The 25,374-nt window shown below is 42.7% G+C and overlaps 1 protein-coding gene and 1 pseudogene across 2 annotated transcripts in view; both read right to left on the bottom strand.

Annotated features, from left to right (window-relative positions):
* Positions 1-2,483: 2,483 nt before the first annotated feature.
* Positions 2,484-25,374, bottom strand: part of si:ch211-105c13.3 (uncharacterized protein LOC325758 homolog) — a 40,268-nt gene continuing 17,377 nt past the window's right edge. The window contains exons 1-3 of one of the 2 annotated variants that reach the window (XM_056267688.1): positions 9,517-9,619; positions 3,960-4,087; positions 2,484-2,831 (exon numbers count right to left, since the gene is read on the bottom strand). In XM_056267688.1, coding sequence (XP_056123663.1) covers positions 2,664-2,831; positions 3,960-4,079 — 288 coding nt within the window. In that variant the 5' untranslated portion in view covers positions 4,080-4,087; positions 9,517-9,619 and the 3' untranslated portion in view covers positions 2,484-2,663. Of the gene's footprint in view, positions 2,832-3,959; positions 4,088-9,516; positions 9,620-25,374 lie in introns of those variants that run through there. The other variant, XM_056267687.1, reaches the window with a different exon arrangement.
* On the bottom strand, positions 17,012-21,276 carry LOC130101825 (toll-like receptor 13; annotated as a pseudogene).

Below are 25,374 nucleotides of genomic sequence, written 5' to 3'. Positions count from 1 at the left end.
GAAGATTCCCCCTTCCATTTGTAAAAGCGCTTTGACCTAGAAAAGCGCTATATAAATGTAATGCATTATTATTATTATTATTATTATTATTATTATATGTTAGTATGTAGGCCTAAGTCTATAATTAGAATGAACGTAAAAGCAATTATATACAATATAATTGTATTGTATATAATTATACAATACAATTGTACAAACACCCCCCCCCCCCCCCCTTCATTATTTTAAAATAAATTAAAAATGAATAAAAATAATATTAATTATACAATTTATTAACATAAAGGCATATGCCATAAGATGAAATGGGGTCAGGTGCCAGAGGACTGATTATGTTGCAGGCCAATAAAGCATATGGCACAAATGTGGTTATTAACAGCCCAAGGGTCTTTGGAGGTGCTGATTTACTCTCAAAGGGTGTGTGTGTGTGTGTGTGTGTGTGTGTGTGTGTGTGTGTGTGTGTGTGTGTGTGTGTGTGTGTGTGTGTGTGTGTGTGTGTGTGTGTGTGTGTGTGTGTGTGTGTGTGTGTGTGTGTGTGTGTGTGTGTGTGTGTGTGTGTGTGTGTGTGTGTGTGTGTGTGTGTGTGTGTGTGTGTGTGTGTGTGTGTGTGTGTGTGTGTGTGTGTGTGCTCTTGTTTTTATTACATTGTGAGGACCAAATGTCCCCACAAGAATAGTAAAACGTGAAATCACCTACATTGTGAGGACTAGCCAATGGTCCACGTAAGGGAAATTGATTAAGGAACATTCTTAATGATGTTTTTTAGAAAATGTAAAAGAGCAGAAAGTTTTCTGTGATGGGTAGGTTTAGGGATAGGGTTAGTGTAAGGGGACAGAATATACAGTTTGTACAGTATAAAAACCATTACGTATATGGAGAGTCCCTGTGAGTGTGTGTGTGTGTGTGTGTGTTTTCAGTTGGCTGCCATATGTGTATGGACACTGTTTGCTTAATGATGTATTAACACCTGTGCAACAGTATCAGGTGTGACAGGACCAAATGTATTCAGATGCTCACTCAACACACACACACACACACACACACAAACACACACACACACACACACTTTTACATGCGGTTTACGGGGCCCTTCCATATGCGTAATTGGTTTTTATACTGTATACCTATCATCACAGAAATCTAAACACTGTTTAGTATGTTTTTGGTTTACGAGAACACAGGAACCATGTTTACATTGTAATACCCATGTCATTATACACATTTGTGTCTTCATAAAACACAATTCACACATACACAATTCCGCATATAAGAACACACACATACAGAATAGGCAAAATTAAAGAAAACTAACACAGCTAGATAACAGCTAGGGCTCAGGTTGTACATAAAGCATGATGTTTAGCATGTATTACATGTCTGAAAATGACTTAAATGACTATTTTGACATTATTTCCATATTTTATTGAAAGATTATACAAAACGTTCCTCCAGTAGTGTAACATGTTCTATTTTACCTCATCGTTCTTCCAAATAGACAAAGCTGAAGAGTAAATCTATAAATGCAGTATGGCTTAAATTCTTATGCCTTGTTTTGTTTATCTAGCAAGCATAAAAAGCACTAATCATTGTGTAAAAACACGATTAAAGGTAGGGAAGGCAATTTCGGAAAGGCTAGCTATAGCAAGCTAGCTTTTGAAAGCATAAGATCCCACCCTCTCTTCAGAGTGAGTTTCGTCTCCTCCAAAAATACATGAATGCGTACAGCCAGAGCAGAAGCTTCACGAGAGATGCATGGCTTTAAATGACCTCATGTCTCAAAGCACATAACATTACAATAATGAACATAAACAACTTAAAGAGCTCTGACTTGTACCACCTGACTGCTGCAGATTCATTTTGATGTTGCCATCCCTTAATTACAGCATGAACGCAGCATAAGCTCGTTGTTTTGATGACGTGTGATGTCTACGCGAGCAGGGTGTGCGGAGGTATGCAAATACATACATTGACAGGCAGGTATGACATCCTGTTATTGCATTTGGAACGAATGCAATGATTGGACGAACATTTTTTGGTCCTGAGACTTCCTCAGAAGATATATTGTACATTTTTAGTATTTATTTATTTGATTATTTATCTATTTTTTTATTTCTAACAAAAAGTGTTTATGAAAAACATTGCCTACCCTACCTTTAAATCCTTTATGAGTCTTGAAATGAAAACCTGTTACATGGAATTTAGGCAAAAGCAAAGGAAAAAAAGCAGGAACTTGTACAACAGTTTTTTTAGCACTTGTATTGGCCACAGGTCACTGTTTCATAATTTCATAAAATGTGAATACATGTAAACAGTATTATAATTTCACTGTAATATATTTAAAATGTAAAAGCCTTTCATATCGTTGTGGTTTAATAGCAGATTGTATAGTGCATTAGAGACAGACCGGGGCTAGTTGTTACACTGGGGAGTCACAAGGGCTCAATCTCGGCAACTGTGTGGTTTTGAGTCAAAAGTAGTTTCATATATTGTAATTTCACACAATTTATCAATACATTGTGTGTTGGCAAAAACACACATGTGCAATACAGACTTTTACAATTTAGTAAGTAAAAAGTGTGACAACTAGCCCTATTCTCCCTTATTTACCACGATTACTGGTGTAATACTCCAGCATTACAAATTAGTGTCAGTGTAATCAACTGTCATCAGTGTTTTGGGGCTGGTTCTGCACCATTGGCTGTGGTTTTCTGCTCACTCATTGAGTTCGCCAGGTAGCCCACCAGCGTCAGGTACTCCTGGAAACTCACTTTCCCATCCTGGTTGTCATCCAGTCCTTTCATCATATCCTTCACTGCTGAGGAACTGTCAGTGTCCTGAGAGAGACAGATAGAATGTGTCAATCCTCAACTATTAAGCATTACTCAATCGAGCTTAGCCCAGTCAGGAATGGACACGCGTAATGAGGCATAGTAGGGGCGGACTTAGTGATTTGGTGGCCCTAAGCAAATTCCAGGTATGGGCCCCAACACACCAACTGTGCTCTTTTACTTTTGTAACAATTATTTAACTGTCTCTCTCTCTCTCTCTCTCTCTCTCGTAGTTTGTATGGGGTCTATATGGGATCGTGTAGCTAAATGCAGTAAATAATTTGTCAACTTGATGTTGTTCTAAAGCTGTATTACTTTTTTTTTTAGATCATAAAAGAAGAATGCATATGAGCCTGATGTATATTTATACTTTCTTTTCTGAGGTGAATATCTCTCTGAGAGAGTTAGACAGTTGTCCCGTGAACAAATAATGTAGAGTAAGCTATATCTCAGTTTAATAATTTAAAACTAAACATTTAATCGTTTTGTTTTTTAGAATAATTTTGTTATTTATAATGAATTCTTTGGCATTTACGTGCAGGCCCCGTTCCAGAATCAAAACACTAACGGGGCTTCTGAAATCGGTGAGGGTAGTCTAGTTTGTTATGTCCACGTCTAGTTTTGACATTTATATGCGAATGTCATTCCTGACGTTTTTCAGCATGTACGTGGCTGTTGGTCCTCTTAGCAGCATGAAAAACAAGGCTTTTATTCATATTCTGAATGGATTATATATAACCTATAAAGCGCATAAAGAGAGCTCCCTTTATAATCACTAAAAATATCAAAAAGTTCCATTATAATCAATAAAGCTCTCTACACTGCACAATGAATCTCTTATTTACAGACCGTCTACACTTGGTTTGTTACAATGAGAGGATTTGAGAGCACACAGAACTGAACAAAAACTTTTGTTTCGAGCGGTTAGTGGATTCTAATACACCTCTGATTGGCAATTGCGTTCAAGAAATCCACAGATATATGTCTGTGAAGGCAAAAAGATGATTACGTTTTTTTTAATTAACATTTTTAACATAAAATCTTTAAGATGGACATGTTATGTGTCAACTAAATGGAGCAAAATGAGAGATTTGTTAAAAACATCTGGTCACATGTAGGAACTCAGCTCCTTACACTCAGGATGCTGCCCAGCTGACTCTGGACTAACTTCTGGAAGTTCTTCCCACCCAGACTCTCCTTTCCCCGTGCTGAAGACAGGTACTGCATAACAACTGTTTTAATGGCACCTTCCATATCTGTAACTGTACAAAGGAGAGGACAACATACGTAAATATACAGAACACAAACTGATTCACTTTTCATCCTCTGACAATATGTGTACCTCATGGGATAATTCCAGGGGGTACTTGGTATTTTGATCTAGCTTTGTTAAACCTAGCCTGTAAAACAGTAAGAGTGACTTTTTATATTATATCATATATTTTTCAAACCACTTCTTCTAATCAGGGTTGTAGGGATGCTGGAGCCTAACAACGTCTGCAGGCTGAAGGCAGGAATACACTTTGGTCGGATGGCCAGTTCATCACAAATAATATAATGTAGTAAAAATGTACATAATTAAAAAAGATATATATATCTTTCACTACCCTTTATAATTGCCTGCCATAAAAGCCATCTGATGTTCTTCTCATTATCATTAGTAAAAAATTATGGCTTTTACTTGTTTCACCCAGCGGGCACCTTGATATCAATTTGACATCAAAAGTTAGTCAAGACTTGATCAAGATGCTGTATATCATTTTAAGGTCAGTTTGGAAGGCCATTTCTTCCAGCAGTAATAGGCTCTTAGGAATTCATTTTGGTTCCATGACTTGACATTAGGTTTCTGTTTTAGGCCACATTTACACAAATTCAGTTAAAAAAGTTTTAGTTAAAAATGGTGTTGTGTAAATTGCCCCTTAGTTTATATCTCCTAGTTAGATGTGTTAGTCATGGTTTCTAAGCCAGTTGTTTCCATAGTTACTCATTTGTTAATTGATTAATCTCCCTTCACTGAGTGGCCGTTTACTCTACACCGTTTTCAACTAAAAATGGAAAACTTTTTATGCATTTTGGCCATTCATTTACATGACAAAGTTTTGGGGGCCTGAAAATGCACACTTTTGAAAGCGGCAACATCACACATATTAGTTTTTCTTTACAAAATGCTGGCCTTGCATGCATTATGCAGCATTTTAGTCATTTCTCGGATACGTGTGAACGTGATCGTTTTGACAACTTTGTTGTCTGTACATGAAAAACGCAAAGGAAAAACTTCTCTGTTTTTAGTACATCATTGTTGTGTAAACGTACCCTGTCTATAATGAGACATCATTTTCAGTTGTTTGTTTAGTTAGTAAGTGTTAGTAAGTGATGTTTTAGCAGCTGGGATAACAAAAAGGAAGGGCAGGTACTGGAAAATGAGTGACCTGAGGAGAGGGATGATGTTAGAATAATTAAAGAGCATGAAGAAGGGAGGCGAGAGAAAGGAGCAGAGGAGGAGTGTGTAGAGCTGTAGAGTATATATACCAAGACAATGGAACCTGTGATCTTTAACGGACATTCAATCCACAGGCTCACATTACCATTGGGGTTGCCTGCTACATGTCTGTTACACTCTCTCTATCTCATCCAACAACAAAAATACACAAAAGCCCATACACACTCTTACAGGTCTTTCCTCTTGGATGAGTACCACTTTAAACCTTTCCTTACAAACACACAAAGTGAAGCAATATAGTGTATCCTACTGCATTTCAAATTCTTGTACTGTATAAGATCCCATCGCATATTTGACACTAACAAATAATTAATGATCTAATTTGGGTTTCCATCCAGTGACATTTAGCTGGCTAGTCCAACAGACACAAGGTACAGTAAAGCACCAATGAAGGAGGCCACAATCCCACAAAATACTTTACAAAAAAAAAAAGCATTTTTATGTTATGGACGATAATGGTATTGAATTTCTGTACTAGTTTGTCTAATGAAAATAAAAGCCTTAAATTCATCATTTTAAATACAAGTAAGTTTACACATCACACCATTACAATGTATGAAATTGGTATTCACCTGCTAAAGATTACAATTTTATTAAATTATTAGTGTCTTTACAGACTAGCTTAGAGAGTGTGACAGCAAATAAAATCTAAAGGTAAAAAAGACAATGCACAATAAAAAATATATAGAAAAAAACTCTAATATTTGATAACCAATATTGTACCAATATATCATGCATTCCTAGTTTTTTTTTCTGTACTAAAAAAACTAAACGGGTAGGTAAAAAAATCTGTTTTTTGCAGCCTGACTGAACAAGGCCTGCATTTTCCTTTGAGACAGGTACAACGCTCACATGCACACACAACATGAATTTGATTTTAATGTGGGTGTGACGTATGGGTAATTCTATAGGCCTCCCCTTTCAAGTAAATCTTCCATCTGACAGACGTCACACCTGAATACTTACACTACACCACTAACATTAGTACATTACACCACTGCCCTGTCGTCTTCCCAATTACTGATGGACCTCTATTAACCTAATTAGATAGAGAAGCCTGGGCAGGGCTTGGGTGAAAATGACTGGAGGTAGACCTGGTGGAATATATAATGGTTATTATTCCCTTCTCTTCTGAGCAGCCAAGGTGGCATTGCATTACTGTAGTTACAGACGTGGAAAGACAGATTCTTTGAATAAGGTCATGCGTGTGGCTGTGAGAATCTGCTGTTTGTTGCAGAGAGAAGTGTCTTTGTCTTTAAATATGTTGTCATTGTTCTAAATGGGACACTATTCATTAGGAGTGATACTCAAGCTCAGACTGGGACAGAAAGAAGCATCAGGCAGGATGATGGATAGATGCTCCTAGTGATTAGTCCCAAAGAACCTAAACAAACTGTCATGTAATCAGATGCTGTGAAATTCAGAAGTCAACAAAACCCATTTAGCCTGGCAAAACATGCCAGTTGCCAAAAGGAAATGAGCACTAAAAGCACGCTGGAAAGCACTGCAACAGACTTCAGACTTCAGTGAGTGCCACAAAATTCTCAACACAATAGCTCCATTGTTGAGGAGCAACTCATTTTATTATTACATTTATTAAATTCAGAAGCGTGACAGTAGTGTAGCTTTTCTACTAATAAGCTAATAAGTTACTTTAGCAAAAGTATATAGGGCAACTAAATGCTGAGCTGAAGGAATAAACAAACTGTTCTCATAGTTTGATAATCAATACTGCGATTCGGTTTGTCCTAAACGGTCCTCCATTATTTTTGCAGTGCTGGATTCTGATGGATGCAGTGAAGTCTGATTCATTATAGTGAATCGATTTGTTCAGAAGTTTCCTGTAAATTAACAGATTTACAAAAAATATTATTCGACTCACTTATGCAAATTTTACTTCTATTTCTAAATTTACCTGTTCAAGTTTTAGGCTACACTTTATTTTAAGGTGACGTAGTTACACTTTACTACTAGTAATAACAGTAAATTATGCACAATTACAAGTAACTAACCCTAAAACAAACCCTAACCGTAACTCCATAGTAAGTACCTTATTTAAATAAGTACAATGTAACTACATCACCTTAAAATAAAGTGTAACCCAAGTTTAATATTGTTAATTGTAATTGTGTGTTCATTCATTTAAAATCACTCATTGTGAATGTGGCTATGGTTACATTATAAATTGCATATATATTATAATTGGATAGACATATTTTTTATTTAAAATAAATAAATTGCCCCTTTAACTGTTAGTTGTTGTATCAGTAGTAGCTTGACTACTTCAAATTATTAAGCTTGTAGCTTGGCAAGAGACACTTTCAAAGTAGCTTCCCCAAATTGCTCTGTGGTGACACTGTGAATAGCAACAGTCTTTAGTCAGTATTGACAATATTTCATTTTGTGCATATGAAATTAGGCTTTGAAGAATGGACATATAGTCTGTTCAATAGGTTCAACATATTGACACCAGATAGGCCATGCAACATTGCAACCAATTGAACGGACTGTTTGTTTTCATTTTTCAATAAATAAATAAATACAGCATCTACCCTAAGGTCAATGGGACGATTTATTTGTTCACTTGGGCAAATAAAAATACAATAGTGGCAAAATTAAGTCTCAGTGTGCTTTCCTCCCAGTTTTCTTTATTGAACTGCATTCCATTCTTGCTCCTCTAGATGTCCCTCCAGGCTACTTGTGGTTTACTACCCTTGTTTCCTGATGGTGACTAAAAAATGCCAAACTTGCATCACTAGTTGAAAATGTAAAGAATGTGGATTAGAAAGTGAATAAATGAATAAGACTGTTCACATTTATCATGCTCAGCTCACAAAACACATATACTTGTAAATACTTGAGCAGGCATTTCGTCAATATATTATTGTTCCTGTAAGGGCATACCTATAGTTAATAGCTGTCACACTTAACTCGTTGCCCTAACATGACTGGAATGATCTGATGCCTAAAATAACTGAGCGGATACAGGACACATCATAGACTTAAAATATATATTTTCTAATAAATGTTTTTTTAAAAACAAACAAACATGCATGCAGTAAAGTATACTTGGGTAATTGTAGCTAGCTACTTCATTACTAAAGTGTTAAATAATTTATACTTTGTAATATTAATAGGCTACGTAATATTAATAATATTTTTTCTACAATGAAGTGAATGATTTGGAGCAACGCGTGGGAGTAATCTTGGGCTGGACTGTCCAAAAAAGGGCAGTTTTCAGTATTTTATTCATTTAGTGGTGGTGTTTTTCCAGTGTATATGCCTTGAAATGTTGAAGCTCTCTATCCGTGAGGTGAATAGTTTCCTTATCGTGTACCAGGTTGTCAGCACTTGAAGGCAACGTTGAGGAAGTTGTCTCAAGCTCTGGGTTATCGGACAGCTCCCACCATCGCTGTCTTATCTCTGTATTCATTATTAACGCCGTTCTGGTGGCCGTGTCGTCGCTGACACATTGAGGTCGTGCTTCGTACGGTTGAGATGATCGAGAGCCTTTCCCCCAAACGCTCGTAAGGTCGACTGCATTGCTTATCCCCGCAAACGACGCATAATAATGAGCGAATCTATTCACATCACGCGGAGGATTTGCGGCAGAAGCCGCGCGCGCGCGCTCCGAGAAAACGCTCAGTCTGAATTAATAAAATGATGGTTTCTGGTTTCTTATTTGGTGTAAAGGGAGAAGGGCTTGCGTTACATCTACAGGGAATTGGATCGGCTACCTTTAAGACACCGGACAAGTGAGCCTACGGTCGCGCGTAAGGACTGAAATATTTAGGCAGAGTAGGAGGATTAAACGCCAACGGAAAGTGACACATTTGCACTGGGCACGAAAACTTATTTATGGAACCCTGTTCACTCGATGCCAAAGTTCAGTATTCGTGTCTTCCAGCCAGCAAACAGACCAGTTTTACAAGCTGAAAAATGCCCCAAACTTCCCTAAAACAAGCGAACACACCAGGCTGAGAGACCAAACTACGACCAGAAAACCACGTTAGACTATTTTTAGCAAGGGTATCAAGACAAAGCAAGTTAAATAAATTATTAATTATTCTAAACACAGAAACATATGTGTTATAATACCCACAAAGCCATCCCATTTTATTCTAAACCGACTTAGTATTATCAAATAAAACAATAGAGTTTGTCCTAATAGGATCAAATAGGAATGCTTACCTAGTTTTGCAACAAAACTTTTCTTCTGCTGATTCTTGCCTCTTCCAAGTTAAGCCTACAATGCCTATACAATGCCTCTTCTGTGAATTCCAATCTTCCCAAGTAGCTTTTTTTTTCCCATCAAATCACTGGGCGTATACCCAGAACTTTATGGGTGGGGTAAACAGGATATATTACTCAAGAGAGGTGTTGTGTGGACATAACTCCCCATAAAGTGTAGTCTACTACTCTCATAACCTAGCTGGAAAGTGAGGTGAGAGGTGAGAAAATGGTTTAGGAAGTGAATAATACCACTTCAATCGTTTTTTTTTTTTTTTTTTTTTTTTTTTAGGTAGGTTTTTATGGTAGGTAGGCTACCTACATTTTCTGCTTTCTGGTTTATTATGTTCTGTTCCAACTGCCTGGCCCATGTCTAAATGACCTGAGAGAGTGTGTGCCTATCACAAGTAGGAGCATGTATTTGGTTGTTGCACAAAGGCTTAGTGAGACACTAGCATAGTGAGATCATCATAGCCACACCTTGAGAGTTTAGTCATACCGTTTCCCAAGTTTTCAGCCAACATGCTTTGCCACATTCATCAAAATATACATTTAAGAAGTCTTCTTTACCGGGTAACTTTCTTTCTTCAGTATATGTTTGTGAGGGAGGGAGGAAGAGAGAAAGAATGCAGCTATGTGAGAGAGAAAGCACAGCATACCAGAACACAATTATCAGGAACATGTGCTTTCCAATTACCAAGACAAAACCCCCACAGTCCAGTGATTCTCCTCCAGCCTGTTCTCTAAGCCCACACTCTCTGTTTGTTTGGTGTACTATGCAACATTAATGTAGGTTTTGTTTGCCTTTGAGTAGTATTGTTTGCCATAATTATGGTACTGTCACGACACACACGAGAGAGACAGTAGATCCAAGTGCAGTGAGATATTTATTGGGTAATCCGTGAAACGTAATCCAGTCCAGGCAAGGGTCAAATACCATACAAGCAATCCAAACAAGAACAACGAACACAAAGAACAGGCAGGCACAAACCAAGAAGTGTGAGACATTAACAACGACTCCGTACACATACTAACACAGACAGGGAATATATACACATATCTAACAAGACTAACACAGAACAGCTGGGAACAATGATTACGGGGAACAGCTGAGTGCAATGAACTGATGAGTGACAGTGACAGACAGAATGCTGGGAATTGAAGTCAAATGTGAAGGACACCGTGAAAATGAGGCCCTCTAGTGATAAACAAGGGAACACAACCAGACACTGTGACATAACCCCCCCTCTACGGAGCGGCTACCAGACGCTCCACGACAACACTAAAACATGATACAAGTGTTCAGGAGGGAGGTGGAACGGTGGAGGATCAGGGGGAGGGATGGTGGGCCAGGTCCGTGAAGGGAGACAGGAACAAGGGGTGAGGGCTTAACCGGGGACCAGGGCAAAACAGAGAATCCTTCGGGCAGCCAGGGCGGTGAAGACCCCTCTGGCGGCCAGGGCGGTGAAGACCCCTCGGGCGGCCAGGGCGGTGAAGAACCTTTGGGCGGCCAGGGCGGTGAAGACCCCTCGGGCGGCCAGGGCGGTGAAGAACCTTTGGGCGGCCGGGGCGGTGAAGACCCCTCGGGCGGCCGGGACGGTGAAGAGCCTTCGGGCGGCCAGGGTGGTGAAGACCCTTCAGGCGGCCAGGGCGGTGAAGTCCCCTCGGGCGGCCAGGGTGATGAAGACCACTCGGGCGGCCAGGGCGGTGAAGAACCTTTGGGCGGCCAGGGCGGTGAAGACCCCTCGGGCGGCCAGGGCGGTGAAGAACCTTCGGGCGGCCAGGACGGTGAAGAGCCTTCGGGCGGCCAGGGTGGTGAAGACCCCTCGGGCGGCCAGGGCGGTGAAGACCCCTCGGGCGGCCAGGGCGGTGAAGTCCCCTCAGGCGGCCAGGGTGATGAAGACCACTCGGACGACCATGGCAGAGGCTCTGGAACAGACACTGGCACTAGCTCCGGCTCAGGAATAGCAGACACCGGCTCTGGAACAACAGACATCAGCTCTGGAACAGACGGCACCGGCTCCGGCTCTAGAACAGCCACTGGCTGCAGCTCTGGAACACACACTGGCACTGGCTCCGGCTCAGGAACAGCAGACACCGACTCTGGAACAGCAGGCACTGGCTCCGGCTCTGGAACAGGCATTAGCTCAGGAACAGACACCGGCTCAGGCACAGACACCAGCTCAGGAACAGACACCAAAACTGTAACAGCCACAAGAACAGACACAAACACAGAAACAAACACTGGTTCAGGAACAGGCGCTGGCTCCGGCTCAGGTACAGCAGACACAGGCTCCGGCTCTGGAACAGGCACTGGCTCTGGCTGCGGAACAGCAGACACTGGCTCCGGCTCTGGAACAGCAGACACTGGCTCCGGCTCTGGAACAGCAGACACTTGACTCGGGACCACTGGACTCGGGACCACCGGCACTGGGACCACCTGACTCAGGACCACTGGAACAGGGACCAGCGGAACAGGGACCACCGGAACAGGGACCACCGGAACAACAGCGGTCTGCACTGGGATGCCCTCCAAAATGACTGCATGCTGTACAGGGACGGCCTCTGAAATAACCGCATGCTGCACAGGGACGGCCTCCAAAACGACCGCACGCTGCACAGGGACGGCCTCTGAAATGACCGCATGCTGCACAGGGACGGCCTCCAAAACGACCGCACGCTGCACAGGGACAGCCTCTGAAATGACCGCATGCTGCACAGGGACGACCACCGGGGTGTTGGGGAGATAAGAGGCCCTTCTCCTCCTCCGTCCTTGATGGCGAGGTGCAGCCTCAGTACTAGACGGGACCAGCGGCGAGGACTTTGGACTGGACAGGACCAGTGGTGAGGACCTTGGGCTGGACGAAACCAGTGGCGAGGGCTTTATGATGGATGGGACCAGCGGCGAAGATCTTGTGCTGGGCGGAACCAGCGGCGAGGATCTTGTGTTGGACGGCACCAGTGGTGAGGACCTTGTGCTAGATGAGCCCCGCGATGATGACTTTGTGCGGGGTGGAACCAGCGGCGAGGATCTTGTACTGGACCAGTCCGGCGGCTCTGGATCAGAAGAATGGCAAAGCGGAGGACGGTGTCGTGGAATTTGTCGACCACCTCCTCCCCTGCAACCTCCCCGAGTTCCGGAGAACTTCGCCAGACGAGTCCCCAGAAACGACTCACCATCTCTGATGGACGAGTTCGCTGAAGCCTTAGCCGCCGCTGCTTCCTCAGTCTGCTGGGCCCATATGCCAAAACATTGAAAAATGTTTAGTCGAGGCGCTTCCTCCCCGACCTGCGAACCTCGTCTCTGTGGTCCCCTTCCTTCCCCATACACAGGAGAAGGGTTATGGAATCTCGAACTGCTGGATCTATTCATCGGGACGGAGTCGTTCTGTCACGACACACACGAGAGAGACAGTAGATCCAAGTGCAGTGAGATATTTATTGGGTAATCCGTGAAACGTAATCCAGTCCAGGCAAGGGTCAAATACCATACAAGCAATCCAAACAAGAACAACGAACACAAAGAACAGGCAGGCACAAACCAAGAAGTGTGAGACATTAACAACGACTCCGTACACATACTAACACAGACAGGGAATATATACACATATCTAACAAGACTAACACAGAACAGCTGGGAACAATGATTACGGGGAACAGCTGAGTGCAATGAACTGATGAGTGACAGTGACAGACAGAATGCTGGGAATTGAAGTCAAATGTGAAGGACACCGTGAAAATGAGGCCCTCTAGTGATAAACAAGGGAACACAACCAGACACTGTGACAGGTACTACAATACAACATCATTTATTGCTGTCACTGCATTAAAACTTTAATTACAATGCAAAATTTTAAACGTCAAAAGTATATAATATATATATATATACACAGTATAAAACATTATTTTATACTTTACCCATTATAATTTGAATGTAAATACTAATTTGAGGCCCTCTGACAGAATATATCATGCCAGTGGAAAATCAGACCTTCTGTTTCCAGTATAACATCTTTAATATAACATGGGTAGCACTTCTTAGTTAGAAAACACATATCAGGATATATGGCTAACTACCACCATTCTAAAAACACGGGTAGCACCATGGGTTGTATTTTGGGATCAAGATAAATCTTGAAAGGCATAAAATGTCAAATGTATCACTGTATCAGGCAGAAAATGCTGTGTTAAAACAATGAGTAGCACATGTTGTAAAGCAGGACACGCCCAAATCTTAATCCTACCTCTATATGAGCTGTATCGCATTGGAATTGCAAAAATGAAATAATAGTAGAATTAAACATATAACATAACCTGTAAATATATTTTGAAGGCAATCTTTTATTTATATTTTATTAGGCATTCGTTTAGTTAATATTTTCTTCCAGTTGTCAAGGTAAAGAAGGTTGCTCATTGCTCAACTTCATAGGTGTATCTTCAGAAATAAATGTATTGTGCAAGCGCAGATGTGAAAAGAACATTTTAGACTGAAGCTTTCAGAACTGGTTTGCAGATTAGCTTCAATCAGTGGTGACATAATCATGACAACGATGGACTGATTGATTGTGGGGTTTCTATGTTGACAGTGATTCTGATGCAGGCATGCATTCCGGCTACATGAGGGCTCTGAACAGCTTGAAATAGTTGTGTGTTTGTGTTATCTGCTGCACAGAGCTGAGACTGATCAGTTAAGTGGCAATTAAACAAAGACAGCTGTTGATGTTTCAAGCACATGCAGGGGCGGACTGGCCATCTGTGTGATCTGGAGAATCACAGAACGGCCGGTACTCCAGGACGGCCGGCGGGCCGGCCCACCGGCTCACCACCCCACCACCCGCCACACACGCAGTCAGACATCCCAAGTCTCCCGGAAGTTCCGGGAGTCTCCCGCATATTGATAGCGGCTCACTGATGCCCGCAAATGAGTTAAAATCTCTTGGAATCTAGAGCGAATAAGAGCGCACATGCGTAGTGCGCGCACGGCAGAGAGAGGGAGCGAGCTAGAGACCTTGCGTGTGTGTGCTAGTGTGCGCGTGCCTCACGAAGCGCATTTATCTCTACTACTCACGAACCGAATTAATCAGAAATTACTTTGCAAGTTACTTGCTAGGGATGATGTTAGGAAGTGATATTCAGCTTGCTACATTTTTAATGATTACAGTAGTTAAAACAGCTAATTTTAGCTGTAAAATGCCACATGCAGTAGCTAATATTAAGAAATATGTTGTGCTTTTACTTTTAAAAATGTTGGTAACGTTACAGTTAATGCTTACAAACTTTGAAGATTTTGAATACAGAAGTTACATTTGTAATGGTATTTCATTTAGATGTGGTATTATTATTTGTGCAGTAGCTAAGATTAATTACTGCATAAATTAATTAAGATTATTAAGTAATAAATTCATGTTAAGACAGCATGGAATAGATTGTATAATTTGCTGTTAGCTAGGTATAGTATTATGAGCCACAATTAAAGTCTTGTGACACTCATGCCAGGCGGCAGGCGTTATTGTTGTTGTTGTCGAGTTTCCGCGCGCCGATTGCTTTGGGCCGGGCCTAGTCAAAGTCCAGGGCCGTTTTTTAGTCCCAGTCCGTCCCTGAGCACATGTGGATTTGTAAATCTCATCTAAAATGTCACTGATGTAAAGACTTAAAATATAAACTGACCTATGTTAACATGCCAAATTCTGTGCATATTCAGATTATTTAAACCATCTGTCTGTGTGTGTGTGTGTGTGTGTGTGTGTGTGTGTGTGTGTGTGTGTGTGTGTGTGTGTGTGTGTGTGTGTGTGTGTGTGTGTGTGTGTGTGCGTGCGCGCGGCAATATCCAAAATCCTTGTCCGTGTTTTTGAACCCATGAGGAAAACAGCTCATAAATTATATTAAGTGATGTATAATGCAGAAAGTTTTCTTTGGTGGGTAGGTTAGGGGTAGGGTCAGGAGATGGAATATGCGGTTTTAAAAGACAATTATGTCTCTATGGAAAGTCCCCATAAAAACTATCTGTGTAACAGCGCCCTTTTATGTTTGAAAGAAGGCGTTGTCAGATTTACAAAAAACGTATTTTTTTTGCTGAGGTATTGCAGTAAAAAAAAGAGAGCACATCTTTTGAGTGCAGCCTTTGAAAATGAAACTGAAGTTCTGTAAATAAATTCATTCATAGGTACAATATATATGTTTGTCTAAAAAACTAATTTCAAGCATGTTTTGACTGGTGTAAAAATGAATATACACTTAGGCCTATTTATTGGCATCTATGGTTCCATGAATAACCCTTAACATCCATGAAACCTTTCCATTGCACAAAAGGTTGTTTATTGTGGAAAAAGGGTTCTTTAGATTATTAAAATGCTCTTCACACTAAGAAAAAAAAGGTTATTTTAAGAACTGTTCACTGAAAGGTTCTTTGGGGAACCCAGAATGGTTCTTCTATGGCATCAATGTGAAACCCCCCTTTTTGGAACCTTTTATTTTAAGAGTGTTTAAAGTTTAAACGAACATTCATAATTGGAACTGAAAACACGTTTTCTATGCTGAAATAACTTTTAGCACCATATACAATGTGGTTTTGCACTTGAGTGTTTATGAACTCAAACATGTTTTTCCTATCTCTGTCTTTCCTCCTAGATATTTATAATAGCAAGATAGTAATGGCACAGATGAGGAAAACAGCTTTAAGTGACAATGGCAATAAAGTTATTTGGGTAACACTTTATAAGGTTCATTAAAATTAGTTAACTACCTTAGTTAACATGAACTAAGAATGAACAATACTTCTTCAACATTTATTCATTTTAGTTAACATTAATTTCAACATTTACTAATACATTATTAAAATCAAAGGTTGTATTTTGTTAACATTAGTTAATGCATTGTGAACTAATATGAACAAAAATGAACAGCTGTACTTTTATTAACTAATATTAACAAAGATTAATAAATAGGCCTACTGTAACAAATGTATTGCTGATAGTTAGTTAATGTTAGTTAATACATTAACTAATGTTAATTAATGTACCTTGTAAAGTGTTACCGTTATTTGCAAGAGTATCTCTTCTGTTGTAACTTGCGAAAGCTGCACTCTGTTTAGAATGTAAATTTATGTGCAGACATTGATGAAAAAGATTGTGATAAGAGCAATGTATTCATTTTATTATATTAATAACTAAGTTAGGATTAGAATCAGCAGTGACAACTTTAAAAAAGCATGAATCAACAACCATATATGTCAACCATATGTCTCCATATGTCAAGCTCAATATACTCATGAATTAGCACTGATAAGCATAACATGACCACAGTCTTTTTGTTCATTCAATAAGTAGGAATGCACGAGATGTTTAACGGTGTAGTTTCAAGAAGCTTCCTGTAAAACAATTAAGATATTTTTTCAAATATTATTTTTAACACCTGTAACATGATTTTTTTTTAAGCTTCAGTTTATATGTTTGTCATATTATGATCTCACAGTGTCTTCTTCTGCAATGTTCCTCCTTAAACGATCCCAGAAGTGCACTCTGCCAGCTTCATCCTCTGGCCAGTCCAGATATGTGCGGGATTTCACCAGTCTGCCCAAACTGTGGAAAGTAGTGAAAAATGTATTATACAATTTATAACATGAGAAAATGTGTCTATTTTAAAGAAATAAAATAAGAAGCAACGGAGTAAGATGTTGTAAGATGTCCTCCCCACCTTTAATTTTCCTCTTGACCATAAATATTACTAAAACTCAAAACATTTATTGAATTATTATGCTATTATTAAATTAAACTTTTCATCTGAACATCTACATTAGTAAATATGACAGTTAAATTGCCAAAATGCAAATTTACATATTTGATTTAGTACATTATTAACAGCTCTTTTCAAATAAATAAATAAGTTAAATTAGTTTAATCATATTCAATGATTAGCAAATATATTGCAAAATTGAAAACTGGTGAGCTGTGATATTTTTGTGGAAACCAATTTTTTTTTCCAAGATTTTTTTCACAAATAGAAACAGCATTTATTTGAAAAAGTTTTAATACTGTCATTTTTGATCAATTTAACGTGTTATTGTTGGATACAAGTATTAATTTATGGTAACACTTTACAATAAGGTTTCATTAGTAAATATTAGTTAGGAGTTTTGTGTTTGAAATTTTAAAAAGTAACAAATTCTTCCCTCACGGTGAATTTGACCCCCTTGGCCTGCCTTAGGAATGAATGGAATGCTAAGAATGCTTCAGTACACATAGAAAAGCTATAAGGCCATCTAGTGGCAAGAGTCATGAAATATCATGTTATATTATTTTTTCCACAAGAGGTCGGCAAAAACACCAAATGTAAGATATTTTGAGCTGAATTAAAAGGGTTATGTACGAAATTGTGTTATTTTGAATTTAAGTTGAAAGAATGTGATGAATGTGCTTAATGTGATTATCATTTATTTTATATTTTTCATTGATAAAATAGTAATAAATAAATAAACAAATAGTAATTTAAATTTAAATACAATGATAAATAAAAAATTTCAAAACAATTGCATTAAAAAATAGAAAAAAATATTATCAAAATGAAATTAAGTATCATTTTAAGGGCTTCCGGTCATTTTGACCCATGAGGGAAGGATATGTTACAAAGTGCGAGGGAAGGATGAGAGTAACAAAGATTAATAAATACTGTAACAAATGTATTGCTCATTGTTAGTTCATGGTAATGCATTAATTAATGTTAACAAATGAGACTTTTTGTAAAGTGTTACCAATTTCTTTTTTATGGGCCTCAAATTTTTGAGTGTATATTGGCTGATACATTGTCACCCTGTTCCTAAACTAATCTCTAAATATTTAGCAGTTTCGCACATTGTTCTTAAGGGGGCATTTTCCATCTTCCCTTACTTACCGATGGAAAGCAGAGAGCTCAAAAGGAGAGATGTGTTCGAGGAAGATGAGGATGAGTCGGTTTTTCTGTTCTTCCAGCTGCCAGTGTGTGGCCACTCGCATCTCCAAACTGCACCAGTCACTACGCAGATAGAGGCGGCTGATCAAACACACGGTACACTGACTGCTGTAGATACTCTCGGTGATGTTGTCCATGATATCTTTACCCACCTACAAGATGTTGCACAAGATATTTTTCACAGTGAGACTACATCTTGGAGATGGATAAACTGATAATGCTTATTAAAAGTAGGTACCTCAACAACTACTTTTTTTTTTATTGCATTTAACTTCAGATCACATTGGTTCATTTATAACCTCACCTCAAAGTCTCTGTTGTACAAACAGAGCCTCAGTCTCGGGTTCCCTTGTTCCTCCAGCCGAGGAGCCATCTCTCCCAGAACCCAGGCCTCATCTTGGCTACAAAAATACACAAAGGCTCCTCGACTCTTCTCCTCCTCCTCCTATGCCACTGCCTACCAAACCTTCTCTCCACCCATCCTCTCAGGCGGAAGAAGAGGACTATGGAAGGCCAGCAAGCAAAGCGATATCCAACGGCTGCCGACAGCAGAAGACAAACGCTGCCAGCTGTGGCTACATAGCAGATGTACTGTAAATCAGTCTGACACAGCTTCTCCATGGTCGCCAAGAAGTTGAGTTTCTTATAATGCGATACACAATTCTGCTTCTGCAAGTAGATAACCTGGACTTTTTCCGTGCTCTCCGCCCAATCAAGAATCCAGCCATTTTCACAACTGCACTGGAATTCCACTCTGTCAAGAACAAATGCTGTTAGTGCTGGCAAAACTTCAAACACACCATCAATCAAGACCAGAGGACTGTCGCTGTAGAGACGCAACAGCTGCAGAGACGTCAGGTCTCGAAACATACACTCGGTCAGGAAGCTGAGATGTCAGTTTACCAGCACCAGGGTTTGGAGTTGCGTTAGGTTCCTGTAGACACTTCCAGCTTCTGTATAATTAAAGAAGTTCAAGTCGATGAGCTTGAGACGCTTGAGACGGTGCAGTGTATTGATTTTAGTGTAACTGAGACTTGCTCTTTCAGATTCTACTAAGAACTCAAAAGATTCCAGGTTTGGGAAATAAGGTGCCATGAAGTCATTCTTGCATATGAAAAATGTGCAATTCACTTTCAGTTCTCGGACTGCTGTGAAAACAGTAGTATTACAGTCCACAAAATCCAGCCTGTCTCCACTTAGCTCTAGAAGAAACGTTCCCTCGGGCTGTGGTGTACTTCCCAGGAAAAAAGTTGTTCCATAATTTGCATCGATACTTAGTCGTTGTATTTTCGGAGGAAACACATAAAAAAATCCTATTTAAATGCAACTCATAAACAAACTCCAATCTACCAAATGACAGTTCACGAAGCCCCCACTGATCCCGAAATGTTCCATCCTCAATAGTCTTAATGATGTTATCATCGATAAGCAGGACCTCCAAAGCCTGAAGGGTCCTGAAATCTTTTGCAGTAAGCTGCGAGATCTTGTTCGAGTCAAGCTTGAGAATTTTGAGGTGATGCAAACCACGAAATGCATTCAGCTGTAGGGTTTTTATCGCATTTTTACTGAGTAAGAGCTGCTCGAGAAGAGGCATACAAGCAAACTGGTCTCCGGCAATATATGTAATTGAGTTTCCGGTGAGGTCTAGCGAGGTTAAGGACGACACAGTCCCGTTCACAGCAACACAGAACGGTGCTTCTGTCAACTTCATTTGGACCATCTGCAGTGCTTGCATACCTGTGTTTCCTGTCCAGAAACTAAAGTCCAGGTATTCTACTTCCAATCTGCTGATGATGAACTTGGTCAATGTTGTCCCACAATCCTTTAAGTGCTTTGCAGACAATCTGTCTGTTGATATAAAAACGAGACTGAGGGACTGAAGATGAAGGTTGGACACGAGATGACACAAATCTTTGAAGTTTGTTGAGTATTTTTTTACTGGAGTCCCTGCCAAACTCAACTCACCGACCATTCCAATCCCAGACTCCCAAATACTATCCAGAGACTGGCCTGCAAACTCCAGAAAAAGGCTGGAAAGGTTCTGGAACACAACTAATGAGTTTGCTTGAATGATTTTGATACTGTTCCCTATTAGGTAAAGGTTTCGAATCCCAGAAAGAACAGTCACAGGCCAGGTCTTTAATCCCCCTGGACATTCTTTGGTCTCAATCGTTGAAATCCCGCTGTCTATCACATTCAGGTCCTTCAGATGGGACATTCCAACCGGAAGATAATGTCTAGTTTGATTACACTAACCAATGGATCAAAAATATTGATGGAAACGTTGGCTAAATTCAGACCCTCCAGTGTCAACTCCTCTAAATTTGTCAAACCAGCAAATGCAAGACTTTCCATGGCAATGGAACTGCAAATTTGATCACTGATTAGCAGCCTCAGATACTTCAGATTGGGGAGTCCTGAAAAGGCACCAGATTGAACATTCTCAAGGCCTTCACCAACTATTTGAAGGACCTCCAAAGAAGGTAAGTGTGAAAAGGCATTGGCAGGAATGCTTGCTATATCGCTGAAGATACAAAGGGATGTAACCTCAAGGCCTACCTCCAACAGATCAGTGTGCAGGTCTATAGTATTGCAGTCTGTGTATGGACCTCTTCCTGGTCGATGGTTGCAGTACGGAGTCCTGGGCATGTCTCTGAGGAGATGCTCCTCTCTGGTTATGCAGCGTTTAGTTATAAGAGTAAAAACAACATTGCAGCTACTTAAACCTAGTGCAAATCTCCACCAGAAGCTCAAGTAATTCGAGTCAGTCACACTCATTTTAGAGCAACTTTAAACAAACCTGTTCCTATGCCTCTTCTTTGCAGAGGTTTTTCATTCGCTTTTAACCTCACACTATACTTGTTCAGACCTTGCATTAACTATTATTTCCTTCACTTCCTTTTTTCACTCTTAAAAAAATAATTTTAAGCCCCGCCTCTTTGCCGTGTAACTTTTTTTGTCATGGAACCACCAGTTTGTCTTAATTATTCTTAAATGGGACATTTCTTTAAACTGTTCCATCAAACTGACTTAAGAAAAAAAGTAAAAAAAACAGTTGAAAAAATCACTAACTTTTTTTCAATAAGGACACGTGGGACATTGTTCCCTTTCGTTGTCACTCCGAGTTCCATCAAAGAAATGCCATGGGTCTGCGGAATTTGCATAGCGTAACTCCGCCTCACCTCGTGGGTATTTAAGGAGGACACTGGCAGCAATTCAGGCATGTTTTCGCTTCGGAGCCAAGAGCATCTCTTTACTCCACAGCCATTTCTGACTTCACTCTACGAGACGAGCCACTCTCTCCGGTGTTGGTGTGACGGCGATCTGCAGCGAGTTCACATTGCCTGCTGATCTGTGCAGTGATCTGCCAATGAGTGTGTTTCTCCCTGCTCGCTTCAACATCACGGAGTTTTTTTCTCCTCTCACAAAAGAGCTCGCACGCGGCACGTCTTTTTAAAGACGGCTCGCCCGTCCATTTCTGGTTGCGGTCGACTCATTTCCGATTTTGATTGGCACATTCTCTGCTCTGCGTGCTTGGGCTTGATCACGCTAGAGTAGCGTTTGTGGATGACTCACGTTCTCCCCGCGGGAACGTGACCATCGCGTCATTACGGTCGAGACTCAATGATCTCGTTAGAGAGAGAGTCCCCTCATCCACACCCCGATCTAACACTCTCCACGTGAGGTGCTACTTTGGCTGGTGGCCAGGGTGACCTGAGGGTGTGAGTGTGGAACAAATCTGCCGACTGTTTGTCCGTGGACCACGCCCCCCTCTTCAGTGACGCAATCCGCGAGTGTTCAGGAGATTCCCCGGGTCTATTTTCGGATGCCCCGCGGGTTTCCCTTGACGCTCCAGAATCGGATCTGTTGTCCATCGCAGCATCACAGGGCGGGCTAGAATCTTCAGGAAGTGAAGATTCGACAGTGCTGCCACTTTCGAGTGTGCATATGGCATTTGTCGAGTCAGATCCTGAGATGAAGGCCATGCTTTCCCGGGCCGCTACGAGCATCGGACTAGAGTGGAACCTTTCACCCTGTCCGAGCGCTCGCTGCTGGGCGATTGGTTTTGGGTGTGGTCGCTGACTCCTGTCGGCGTCCACTCCAATGCCTTTCTTCCCGGATGTGCATCAGGAGATCTCGAAATCCTCGAAGACCCCCCATGTCTTCCAGCGATCCCTCGTTGATCTCCTCCGCCCTTCCTTCCCTCGACGGGGCCGCTGCCCATGGGTACACTGGGCCGGGGTCCCCCCGGTTCAACACTCTGTTGCAATGCTACTGTGTCCTCAGAGTGCTTCCTCTCGGCGCAATCCTAAGCACCCGTCCGAAGCCTGTAGTTTTTCGTCTACACTTGTGGCGAATTCCTATAGCGCTACAGGACAGGCAGCCGCCTCACTGCATGCCATGGCCATTCTGCTGATCTACCAGACCCAGATGCTCACGGACATGCATGAGGGCGGGACTGACCCAGGGCTCTTCAATGAGCTGCGCGCTGCCACTGACCTTGCTCTCCGAGCGACGAAAGTGGCCGTACGCTCCCTGGGTCAGGTGATGTCCACCATTCTGTGGCTGAAGCTGTCTGATGTGCAGGATGTCGGGCGGACCCCATATCCCAGGTCGGCCTCTTCGGCGGTGCGGTTGAGGGCTTTGCCCAACAGTTCTCAACTGCCCACGAGCAGACTGAGGCTTATTCTGCCCCGACGGCCCACCGTCCGAGCAGATCCCTCAGTCTGCCCACCGCCGAAGGCGCCCTCCTGTGGCTCCCACCCCGCCCGTTCACCCGGGCTGGCTCTGGAAGCCGCAGGGGGACGCCACAGCCATCTCCAGCCCCGCCCCCCGCTATACGCCGGGTTAAGCGGCACTCTTGAGATGGGCTGCTCAGAGATGAGACTCAGTTCTTTCCAGGAGCTGGTAGCAGGGCCACTCCTTTCCCTGGTGGAGGGCCGGGGAAGAATCCTTATTCCCAGAAAGAACTGACTCTCCCCTCTCTGAGCACACAGAGTTCTCGGACGACACGGTGCGCCGCCCCCGGGCCGTGCACCCCTCGTCCTCCTCTGTCCCAGAGCCGGATGACAGTGCGCGCCGTCCCCGGACCGTGCCGCTCTCATCCTCCTCTGTCGCCAGACCCCTGGCAGAGCAGACCCCTGTGGAACGTTCGTCCTTCCCTGGTCTCCTCTGTCAGGACGCGATCTATGACTGTGCCCCCACACCGGGCCGCTATGCCGTCCACGTCCGGGCCAGTCATACCGCCTCTCTGCCCCACCGACGGGAAGTCTGTGGTTCGCGTGACCCCGCTGGTACAGTTCTTGGGAGCCTGGCTAGAGCTTCCCAACCTGTCCCGCTAGGTCGCATGAATGATCAGGCTCGGCTACGCGATTCAGTTCGCGCTGTCTCCTCCCCGCTTCAGGGGAGTCCGCTCCACTATGGTCGGTGGCAATGGCCCTATCATGAGAGCGGAGGTTGCTACCCTGCTGGCGAAGGGTGCGATCGAGACTGTCCCTCCAGCCGAAATGAGGTCCGGCTTCTTCAGCCCGTACTTCATTGTCCCGAAGAAAACCGGTGGGTTTCGGCCAATCCTGGACCTGCGCGTGCTGAACCGCTCCCTTCACAGGATGCCGTTCAAGATGCTCACTGCCAAACGCATTTTCGAATGTGTGAGGCCACAGGATTGGTTTGCAGCGATCGACCTGAAGGACGCCTACTTTCATGTCTCCTTTCTCCCTCGACACAGACCGTTCCTACGGTTTGCTTCGAGGGGCAGGCATATCAGTACGCGGCTCTCCCATTCGGACTAGCCCTGTCTCCTCGCGTCTTCACGATGGTCGTCGAGGCAGCCCTTGTTCCCCTTCGGGAACACGGGGTTCGCATCCTAAACTATCTCGACGACTGGCTGATCCTAGCCCACTCTCGAGACCAGGTTTGCGAACACAGGGACTTAGTGCTCCGGCACTTAGCCCGTCTGGGCCTTCGGGTCAACTGGGAGAAGAGCAAACTTTGCCCCGTGCAGAGGATCTCTTTTCTCGGTATGGGCATCGACTCGGTCGCCACGTCCGCGCAGCTTACTAGCGAGCGCGCGCAGTCACTGCTGACTTGTCTGAGACAGTTTGAGGGCAAGAGTGCGGTTCCACTGAAACTTTTTCAGAGGCTCCTGGGGCATATGGCATCTGCAGCCGCGGCGACGCCGCTCAGATTGCTTCATATGAGACCGCTTCAGCTTTGGCTTCGCGACCGAGTCCCGAGGTGGGCATGGCAACACGGCACTCTCCGAGTACTAGTTACTCCGACCTGCCGTCAGAACCTTCACCCCGTGGTCGAACCTCAGTTTCTACGGGCCAGAGTGCCCCTGGAACAAGCTTCCCGGCATGTTGTTGTAACAACAGATGCCTCTGCCACGGGCTGGGGCGCCATGTCCAATGCATGTGCTGCCGCGGGCTCCTGGACAGGACCCCACCGCCTATGGCACGTCAATTGCCTCGAGTTGCTGGCTGTACAGCTCGCCCTGCGCCGCTTCTGAGCCGTGCTCAGGGGCCAGCATGTACTAGTCCGATCAGACAATACCGTGACTGTAGCGTACATCAACCGTCAAGGTGGTCTGCGCTCCCGCCGTATGTCGCAACTCGCCCGCCACCACTTATGGAGTCAGAAGCATCTGAGGTTGCTTCGTGCCGTTTATATTCCTGGAGCCCTGAACTGTGCAGACGAGCTCTCACGGTTTCAGCCCCTCCCTGGAGAATGGCGACTCCATCCCCAGTCGGTTCAGCTGATTTGGGACCAGTTCGGGGACGCACAGATAGTTCTGTTTGCCTCTCACGACTCGACCCATTGCGCCCTGTATTATTCCCTGACCGAGGGCACACTCGGCACGGATGCACTGGCGCT

The sequence above is a fragment of the Rhinichthys klamathensis genome, unplaced genomic scaffold, assembly GCF_029890125.1.
Source record: "Rhinichthys klamathensis goyatoka isolate OS25496 unplaced genomic scaffold, OSU_Roscu_1.1 h1tg000262l_1, whole genome shotgun sequence".
Taxonomy (NCBI): Eukaryota; Metazoa; Chordata; class Actinopteri; order Cypriniformes; family Leuciscidae; genus Rhinichthys; species Rhinichthys klamathensis.
This window is presented reverse-complemented; position numbering and strand designations above follow the sequence as displayed.